The following is a 10916-nucleotide window of genomic DNA, read 5'->3' as shown; positions in this document are numbered from 1 at the left end:
GAAACAGGAAAGCCAATCATTAACCATTCACTCATTCATGCAAGCCATGCACTAAATATGTATTAAATACCTGTAATGTGCCAAACACTGTTATTTCAGGCACTGGGATATCATAAAGAGAGAAGGGGAGCAGAGGCCTACCATCAAGGAGCTTACATTCTAATAAGGAGAAAAGATGATAAATATATAATATGTTAAGAGGTAGCAACTGGTATGAAGAAACAACATATGGCAGGAGAACCAAGAGTTGCTGGGACAAGAGCTTCCTGTTTATCCAGGGTAGCAGGGGAAGGCCCCTCAGACACAGGAACGTACAAGCCAGGAGGGAGTGATACTGATTATCTAGGGGAAAAGGCATTTCAGGCAAAGAGAACAGCAAGCCTTTGAGAAGAGAAAATGCCAGGCATGTTCAACAAACAGCAAGGAGGCCTTGATGGCTGAAGCAGAGTGAGCAGAGGTGAGAGTGGCACAGGATGGATGGGGAGGGGAGCCCTAGAATACACGGGCCGGGCAGGCTAGGATAAGGGTTCTGCTTGTGTTGGAGTGAGATGGAAAGACACACAAGAGTGATGTGATCTGGCCTGGCTTTAACAGGCTCACCCTGGACCCAGGGCAGAAGCAAGGAGACCTGACTGGAGGCTGCTGGAATGGTCCAGGTGAGAGCCATGGTAGAGAGCAGGGGAAGCATCAGATTTTGAAGGGAATTTCATCACAAAATGCCTGAGGTAAAGTCTGAGAACTAAGTTACTGGTGGAGCTATTCACTGAAACAGAAGAGACCACAGATGAGGACCACAGCAGATGCGGGGAGGGAGAACCCCAGTACAGTTTTGAACATGTCGTATGAAGTATCTAAGAGATTCCCAAGGAAAAGATAAGGAACAGGTGGTCAGCTATGCAAGTCTGAGTCCAGCAGAGGTGAGGACAAGGAGTGTACCTCTCTAGGAGTCATCAGCGTACACACATCGTTCAGAGTCACGGGCCTCAATGAGATCCCCTAGGGAGTGACTGAACAGAGGAAAAAGCAGTCCATGTTTTGAGCAGGCAGATAAAGAAAGAGTAGGCAAAGAAGACTCAAGAGTGGCAATAAGATAGAAGGAAAACAGCAAGAACGGGCACGGCCAAGTGAAAAAAGAATTTCAAAAAGGAAGTGACCACGGGGTCTGGCCACGTGGAAATCACTGGTCCTTTAAGACCAGCTCTGGTGGACTAGGGAAGAAGAAAACCTGGTAACCTCCTTTCTCTTACTTCCCTGAAAACAGAGAAGCAAATAAAAGAGACCTTCTCTCTACTCCCACCCAAACATCTATCAATCAACTACCTGTATCCACACCCCCTGATGTATCCTGCTCTCCTTCCTGCTGTAATTGACCACCTGCCAGGCACCCTCCACGTGGGCACTGCTCCCACTCCACAGAAAAGAAGTCCTTCAGAGCTGTCTTCACTTATGTCTCTGCTACTTCTCATCCCACTCCCAACCTCATATTCGAGTTTTCACCATGAGGAAGACAGCAAGTTAACTACATAAAGACACTAAGAGCTTTAACAATGAGATTCCCCTCCACGTTTCTATGAAAAACATAAAACAAGCTATACAAAGGGCAACTGCCTACAATTTTCAAAATTCTATTTCTAAACTTTTCTTCAAGTGCTAGATTGTTTATCAATCAGATGTTGGTAAATTCAGTGCTTTTGTACTCTGCACAAATTAAACCAATTCATTATTATAACAGACAGTCATTTACCGCTACATTCCACCAACTAACGTAACCACTTAGGCAATGCTTGAAGGCAGCATCCACTATCAGTCCATAGGTGGTGTGTTGTGAGATATAAAGTATCACAAGAACTCAGATTTCATGCTGTTAGTCACACCATTAAGGGCCACAACAATGCTATTTATAATGTTGAGACTAAGGGCCAAACTCTGGTGCCAAAATGCCTAGTTTTGTATCTTAGCTAAACGGGACCTTAGTCCTCCCTCCCTGGCTCAGTTTCCTCATCTGTAAAAGGGGGAAGACCGTGTACCTGCTTCATGGGTTATTAGAGTAAGTTGAGTTAACACATGTAAAGCACAGAGCATGTGGCCTGGTGCTTACACGACATCCCATAAATGTTAGCTGTTACTCTAATCACTCCCACTCTGTGCTATACTCCTCTCAACTTACAGCTCTACCATTCACCCAACCACGCAGGGGTAAAACCCAGCAATTCACTGAATACCTTTCTCTCATATCTCTGCTCTGCACTGTCTCCCCACCTTGTTACCCACAGTCATTTGCTAATGAAATAACTCTTTTCTCATTCCTATCTTGCAATTAGACACTCTTCATTTCTGACCTAATATACGAGTCTCCCGGCTTCTATTCTAGTCCCTCTGAACATCCACGGCACCACCATCAGAAGGTCTTTATGAGCTTTCCCAGACAAGACCCAAGCTCCTTAACATGTTATCCAGGACCATTCATTCAAGTCCAAGTGTATCTCGCACATCTCCCACCACAGACTTTAATCCTTCTGTAACACTGTACTGTTGGTAATGCCCACCACATACTATGTGTTTTCATTACTCCCCGTGTTACTCATTCCAGGGGCACCATGCCACTCTACAGCATGTCATTTCAACAGAAACATGAGAACCATGTCTTTGTTCATGAAAGAAAACCTTTTACTTTTTTCTTCCAGGCTGAGAATAACTTTGAGCATATTTTCTTGGAAATCTTCCCTGAATCCTGAGACTCCTAAAACATATAGCTTCATTTGTAATTTATGTTGTAATTTTGTATTTTGTGTGTATTTGCCTCTACTAGCCAGTAAGCACCTTGAGGCCAAGAAACTCTAAATCAATGGTCAACTAATATTTGACCAGGAAGCCAAGAATATTCAATGGGGAAAAATTAGTCTCCTCAATAAATGGTGTTGGGAGAACTGGGTAACCACATGCAGAAGAATGAAAAAGGACCCCTGTCTTACATACATCACTCACAAAAATGAACCTGAAATGGATTAAAGACTTAAATAGACCTGAAACTGTAAAACTCATAGAAGAAAAAAATAGGGTAAAAAGGTCATTCATGTTGGCCTCATTGTAATTCCCTGGATATGACAGCAAAAGCAAAAACCAGTAAGTGGCACCACATCGAACCAAAATGCTTCTGCACAGCAAAGAAGACCATCAACAAGATGAAAAGGGAGAATCTACAAAATGGGAGAAAATATTTGCCAATCACATAACCTGATAAGGAGTAAACATCCGAAATACACAGAGAACTCATATAACTCAAAAGCAAAAAAAAACCTAACAACTTGATTGAAATAATGGGCAGAGGACTCGAATAAACAGTTTTCCAAAGGAGGAAGGTCAGTCAGGTGGTCAGTAGGCACATGGAAAGGTGCCCAGCATCACTAATCCTCAGGAAAAAGCAAATCAAAACCACGGGATATCACCTCACACCTGCTGGAATGGCTATTATCAGAAGGTCAAGAAATAACAAGTGTCGGCAAGAATGTGGAGAAAAGAGAATCCTTGTGCAGTGATGGCGAGACTGTAAATTAGTGCAGCCACTATGGAAAGCAGTATGGAGGTTCCTCAAAAAATTAAAAATAGAACCATCATGTAATTCAGCAATCCCACTTCTGGGTATATATCCAAAGGAACTGAAATCAGGATCTCAGAGATATCTGCACTCGTATGATCACTGCAGCATTACTCACAATAGCCAAGATACAGAAACACCTAAGTGCCTGTCAAGGGATCAATGGATAAAGAAGGTTAGACACACACACACACACACTCTCTCTCTCTCTGAATATTATTCAGCCTTGAGAATGAAGAAAACTCCGCCCTTGTGACAGAGAAAGACACTGTATGATCTCATTTATATCTAAAGCATCAAACTTGGACAAACAAAAAACATCCCTTTAATAGAAGCGAAATGAAATAACTGACAAGTAAGTATACAGTGTTGGTCACCTAAGCATTATTGTCACCACCACTCAAGATAGGTAAATCAATACCACCTTCCCCAGTTATCAGTAAGATCATCCTAGGGTGACAGAAGTCTGGAAAAGTGATAACCCTAAAATCAAAACTCAATGTAAAAGAATAAGAAATTGCCTCCTAGGTAATGAACGGAGGAACACTAAAAAACCTGCCTATCAAAAATGGAGGAAAAATTCCTCATTGACCTTGATTTACTATTAGAAAGCTTGAATCAAGTATGTCGTATGCTCTGTTTTGCCATCAATTTTCTCATTCAGACACACACACAAACACACAAACCGTTCTTATGCATTTGTAAATATATATGTTACACATTTATGTATCTTTTAAAAAATTGCCTCAAAGCCTTCATGAAGCCTTTTCAAGGAATTAAAGTATGTATCTCCTTGCCCTAACACAGTCCTTGAAATTCCCATCAACACTTAAACATTTACTTATCAAATATTTACTGAACTCCTACCCAGTGTAAGGCTCTGGGCTACACAGTGCGGCTATAAAGATGGAAGATTCAGCTCCAGCTCTCAAGAGCTCTCATCAGAGCTCAGTGGGGAGAAGATTATGAGACTAAATGGTGTCCCTGGGTCCTGCGACAGCAACTGAGGAGGAGGGAGTGGAAGGCAAGAGAGGTACTGGCGTTCTAGTCCAGACGAAGCTAAGAACTGAAGAATAAGGAGGAAACAGCCAAGCAAAGAGGGTGAAATATCTCAAGGAAATGCTCAATGAAAAGCATCCACTGAAATGTACATGCATTTCTCAAGAGGTGACATTTATAGCCCCAGTATGTCAGCAGAGTCGGGCCCTGGACTACAGCGCAAGTCCTGCACCGGGGATCCACATCCAGCCTGCAGAGGTGGACTGAGCAATGCCCAGCAAACAGCAACAGGGCGCTTGGGCTCTGTAGCACAATGTGGTTTAAGCGCCTACCAACAGATGATTCTCACTTGCAAGGACAATGGCTCAAGGCCCTGAACTAAGACAAGTAACCTCCAGTAACAAGACAGCTGGAGCAGCATGTGATTCAGCAACAGAGGATGAGCTGGGGAAGAGGCGGCCTTTCTGGCTGATACTAACATATCTGAGGGGTTCCTACGTTACTCGTGCACACTGGCTAACTTCTCAACAATACCTCCTTCTACTCACTCTGATCTCATTTCATAGCAGCATGTTACTCTCTTAATAGCTGCTCCCTGCCTATTTCCATCTTTCCACTCATTTTCACCAAACTGCAACTTAAAAAAAAAATTTTTTTTTTAATTCCCAGGACAGACAGAAAGAGCTACACCTAACATTTTCTCCTAAGCTCTGTAACCCAGTAGGGGGTGCTCTTTTGGGTTTTTTTGTTGCTGTTTGATGCCTGTAAGAGGCTTCCCCACTACCCTACATAAGGTCACTTCAGAATACTGGATGTGACCATAAAAACACGTTTGAAAATCCCCAAGCATCCCTAGAGTGTGACTCTTTCGAGGATGAACAAGACAACAGTGTGGGCAGTAGAGGAGGAGCATTCTGGGCAACTTCAACATTGAAAGCTTCCTAGAAACTGTACCTGTGCCACCAAGAAACCTCTGTTGCAAGTCAGAATGTCATGACTTCTGGAATTACACACTGATGAACTCTTAAGCCTATCTTTTATTCGACTCAAAGAAATGACTTCAGCTTAGATGTCCACTGAAGTAGAAAAGGCATTTATATAATTATGAGTAACACAATGTATAAATATAATCATTTACAAGACAGGGGCATCGTAAGTAAATGACCAAAACAACTGGCCTGGCATTTCACATTCAGCGACTCGTCCCATGAACCACGGGGTCAGAGAGCTTCCCATCCTGTCTCTTTGCAAATGGTTTACCTTGCTGTGATATACACTACATTCCCACACACGGTAAAAAGAAGGAAATATTTATCTTTAAGAGGCAGTACAAAACTATAAATTCTAAAATAGTAATTCTAGACATTCAGATTTTACATGAAATCTGTGTAAAAGGATAATAAATTAGTTACCAACATAAGTTTACGTTTTGTTCAAGTCCTTAGCTTATATCATCAGAGACTCAAATAAAAACAAAAGACATTATAATAGGCGTATATAAAAAAACAGAGAAGACAGCAGTCGCAGGAACCAGTCGGACAGAGGGTCCCCAAGCTCACCACCACAATGTCAGCGGTGACATCTACCGTGGATTTTTCCTCATCCACTTTTTATGGTTACAGGACGATCACGGCGCGAAGCACAAGCAACAGTCAACAATCAAATTACTTGGGGTAAGAAGCCTGGGTCGGCTGGCTGGGCGGGGCGGGGCTGGCCGGCGCCGGCACGGCTCCTTGGCTGAGGGAGGGCAGCTGCTCCGGGGGGAGGCCGTAGCTCTGCAGGTGGCTCAGCTGCGCGGCCCCCGCGACCAGGTAGGCGGCGCTGTGCGGGGGGGCGCCTGCGTACACCTGGGGAGAGCGGGGTAGGACAGATTTGAACAGGCAGGCTCAACTTCATTTGCAGAGGCATTCGGTTACAGAAAGAACAATCACAGCTCTGAAACGTTTTGTTTGAAGTTACTTCTGCTGACCGACATTTTAAAAAGGACTTTTCAGTGAAGTGGGCTTCCGACAATTTCTGTTCTTAGGTCAACGTTAGCTAAGCTCGTGTTTATCTCTGTGCAGAGGCAGTAGAGGAACTTACCTTGAAACGTTATACTAATACAGTTTCTCCTTGCATGTTGGTATTGTAAGTATCTCCCTAAAAGGAAGCCCAACAAATGCTCGAGACGTGTCTTTGAATTCACTGTTTTATAGCAACACTCTGCATTTATTTACAGATCTCTACATACAGATATAGATACAGATGTATTTCCTGCATTACAGCTTGTTAAGCATAGGGCAAGCTAAGCTTCTACAGCAGGGTCAGCAGACTTTTTTGTTAGGGTCCAGTCAATGTGTCAGGCTTCGTGGGCCACATGGTCTCTGTCACAACTACTGAGCTCTGCCCACAGAGAAAACAGCCAGAAACAATGCAAAACCAAACGAGGATACATTTCAGGAAGAGTTTATTTTAAAAAACAGGTGAGAGGCTAGATTTTGCCCCAGGCCATTGTTTGCCTGCCCCTGCATCTAAAAACTCTACTTGGGTTAAGCTAAAGAGATTAAAGTCTTAAATGCCCCTCAAATCTTAAATGCACATAACATTTTAATTTTCTATGGTATTCATTAGATTCTTCCATTTCACATGCTTGAAAAGAGAACTCCCCTGTACACGTAGTAAGCCTCTTACCAGCTGTTAAGACAGTAACACAGTCATCATCTTAGCACTTCCATTAAGCCACACAAGATTCACTACACACCGAATCCAAAAGATCTCCATTATAATCATAGTCCAGGGCTCATAAATGCAGTATTTTTTGTTGTTGTTGTTTGCCAATCAAACGTGAAAGGTTTATGTTTGCCTGTTGGCTCACACTGGTACGGAGACTCACAGCAGGGTGTCATCTGCCCCTGGTTTCTCAGGCCCAGCTGCTCTCCTCCAGGGCTCTGGCCCCTCACTTTAGGAGAAGTGGACCTTGCCAAAAAAAACTGATCTGCACAAAGTGTATAATCTTCTACGTGGATAAAATGTGGTGTCTGGCTAATTACTCCCTATACCCTGAACTTCTATGTTTCTGGGAGAAGTTTCTGGGGTGACCAGAGGAAATGGTTCTACACCACACTACACATGTTCTCACGTAGCAGAAGGGCAAAAATCCGGATTAAAGCAGCTCACTATAAAATCGAAAACTGTGGATGATCACAAGAATTTAGTAATAATTAGGGGGTTTACTCAGACAGAAAAAATTGTAGTTCTTAAACAGATAATTAGATATGAAGCTTTAAAAATATATAGATGTTTGGCCCTTGTGCCTGGATTCAGTAGGTCTGGGATGGAGCCAGAGCATCTGTTTGGTTTTTTGTTTGTTTGTTTGTTTTAAAGCTTGACAGTGATTGATGTACATCCCTGCAGAAAAATAATTTTTTAGAAAAAGGACTACTGTTTTATTTAGTATACTGTACTATACACTGTATTTGTCAAGTAAAAAAATCTTTTAAACTTTATTTTTACTCTAAACATTACTTTTAGAAAGTTTCACATTTTAGAAAAACACAGCTATTCCAAATAATTGCAAATATGTTTGAGAATTTAAAATGAAATACGTGAGTTTTTAAAAGTTTACCTGAGAACCAGAGACACCAGATGACTGAATATAATACTGCTGATTCTGTAATTTTGCGTACATGGAATACATCGGGTCTTCATTCATTAACTTGGTATACAAGGAAAGTGCCTCCATCACTTTCACATTAAGTTCTGAGAGTTCTGAATGCTTCCTGAAATATTATATAATAATTTAAAACACAACTGCTATTTAAATGATATAATGGTCTAAGTAATAAGATTCATCAAAATAGCAAAAATAGCAAAAAGTGGTGTAAGCAGACATTATTAAAAATCGACCTTCGTGACAAAAAAATATCCTATAGTTTAGCTCCAACGCAACCAAAACTGTTTTAAGATTGAGGTGGTGGGCTAGAACTCTAGTTTATTGCACATGACTTTACTTCAAAATACCTAGATTCTCTAGTTAATAACAGATGGGTCATTTGTGGGCCCTGATGATGTCACTTACAGCAAATACGATTACAACAGTTAACCCTTATTTTTAAAAAAGACTAACATAGTGAAAGTCAAATAAATCGTCACTTAAAAAGGGGGTGGGGAGGACAGGCTGGTCTAATTTCAATTCCCATATCTAGCAGAAAACGAGTGAGTGAGAACTGGCCTATCTTTAAAATAAAAATAAAATGCAATAATAATAAGGCAGCTCTATTCCAACAGCAGTTTAGAGAGGTCTGTAGGGAAAAGGGTAAACAACATAGATTGGTGCATGCTCTTTTACCGATCAATATCCTCCAGCTTCTCATCAATGAGAGGTCCCATCTGGTGACATAGTGCTACGATGACAAGATTTGAAGAAATATAAGAAAATGTAGCAAAAGAAAGCAAATCTCTGAAGGATATTCATATAATTTAAGGCCTAAAAGATCTAATTTGGAATAATACAAATTCTATTCATTAAACTTAGCCCACAGAGCCCAAGGTTGACTTTCCTTGGTATTTATAAAATCAATACTTTAGATTGACTGTATTGATGTCAGAAATTCTTTAATACATATTTCCATTTTATAACACTTAAAAATGTTGAATAAAATATTTAATTTGTGTAGAAAAGTATAAGAATTTGAATTCTACCAAAGATTTAAGCTGCATATAATCATAAGACTGGTCACAGAAGAGTGAGAAATGTGAACAATGTTTATATCATTCTCAATTTTATTTAAATCAAACCATTCTGCAACAGAATACTAGATATAATCTCTAATTATTCCTTATTTCCAAGGTAAATGAAAAACAAGGTTTACCTTCAAGATGAAGTAACTCTGGAAGATCTGGTTGATCATCACTGGGATCTGTACTTTGCAACATCTGTAGCAACTGATCCATTTTATCCTGTAGGAATTAAACAGTTATAAAAAGCAACAATCATACAATGAAACCTTCTCACTGTGGTAATTGGATAACAGAGAACTCTTGGAATTCAGACATGAAGACTTCCATTTTGCTTTTATGGATTCAATATCCGTGTGTTCTCTTCACAACTATGTGAAGTCAGAGCCTTGAAAGCTATTCCTACTTATTTTTGAAACTGCTAACAGAAACTCTCTTAAATGAGAAGAAAGAGAACAACATTTAAACTCACAACATGTGAGCTCTTTAATCTCTTACGTCATGCTAGTGGATTTCTGTGTCACTTTGTTTGGGGCAGCTGTGGCCTTGCCATGCTGACAGGTGTAACCTCTCTTTCAAGATGGCATTACTTATGACTAACAACCCCGTCATTACCTCTCCACCATGGAGGACAGCGCAGCTGTTTTGGTAAGGCATCGCTCCGCTGTATTACAGCTGTACTCCTCCTAAGCAGCACCAGAAGGATTTATTCTACATTCTCTTTCCACCAATGTTTCAGTTTATCATCAAAAATAGAAGGGTTTGTGGTTCCTTTATTCTCCTGTGTAAAAAGGCTTGAAGGCATCTCAAGGCAATGAGTCAGATCTACTTCAGAATCTTCTGCTGTAAGACCCATGGAACTAATGAAGCCATCATTACATAAATACCTCTATAAATTATATTAGTATGTACATATTTATATGTAGGTTTAAAAAAATCAAAATATAGAGCTCACATACCAAAGAATACTACCGTAATAATTCCAAACATTTCTTCATTCAGGTTTTACATGGATATACTACTGAACATTAGGGTAATAGTGACATCAGGTAAATAATTTAAAGACTGTGAATTCTAAGCAAAGCAGTTATTTAAACCAAAACAAAGCGCTATGGTCTGCACACACGGAGAACAGTTTGAGAGATGAATTCATCACTAGATGGTGAAAGAGACTTAAAAAAAAACTCTTCTGAAGTCAAAAGAATTTTGTGTTTTGAAATGGATGTTATATTTCAATGTAAAAGATTCACAATTTTCATTTTAAGTGGTCTTTAAAAAAGGCTGCACAGGTCAGAAAAGTCTGCTTACAGCCAAAAAAAGAGGGGGTGGAGGTAAAATGAGAGTGAGGAGTCAACTGACACGTGGATAATTTGTGTTCTATTTATTTGTTTACAGAATACTATACCCTATTTGAAATTATCTACTATCAGACAAATAAGGTTTCCAGATAGACCACTAGTGTGACCCTACAAATGCTGCCTTATATAACCCCAATTCTCCTGGACCCCTCTGCATTCCCTGGCTCTCAGCAGTCTTCTACAGCCTATTTCTCTAAAAGAGTGCTCTTCAAACTTTCTGCTTCTGGCTCCCCTGAAAGAAGCCTAAA

The 10916-nt window shown here is 40.6% G+C and overlaps 1 protein-coding gene across 2 annotated transcripts in view; it reads right to left on the bottom strand.

Moving 5' to 3' along the window:
- The window catches only part of STAM (signal transducing adaptor molecule), a 69610-nt gene that overhangs the window by 16677 nt on the left and 42017 nt on the right, over window positions 1–10916 (bottom strand). The window contains exons 10-13 of one of the 2 annotated variants that reach the window (XR_012504272.1): window positions 9445–9532; window positions 8922–8976; window positions 8199–8352; window positions 6154–6441 (exon numbers count right to left, since the gene is read on the bottom strand). Coding sequence is in view for 1 of the 2 variants with exons in the window: in XM_074358334.1 (XP_074214435.1) it covers window positions 6263–6441; window positions 8199–8352; window positions 8922–8976; window positions 9445–9532 (476 nt within the window). In the remaining variant the exon portion in view is untranslated. The remainder of the gene's footprint in view (window positions 1–6153; window positions 6442–8198; window positions 8353–8921; window positions 8977–9444; window positions 9533–10916) is intronic. The other variant, XM_074358334.1, reaches the window with a different exon arrangement.

Source organism: Camelus bactrianus, chromosome 35, assembly GCF_048773025.1.
Source record: "Camelus bactrianus isolate YW-2024 breed Bactrian camel chromosome 35, ASM4877302v1, whole genome shotgun sequence".
Classification (NCBI taxonomy): domain Eukaryota; kingdom Metazoa; phylum Chordata; class Mammalia; order Artiodactyla; family Camelidae; genus Camelus; species Camelus bactrianus.
This window is presented reverse-complemented; position numbering and strand designations above follow the sequence as displayed.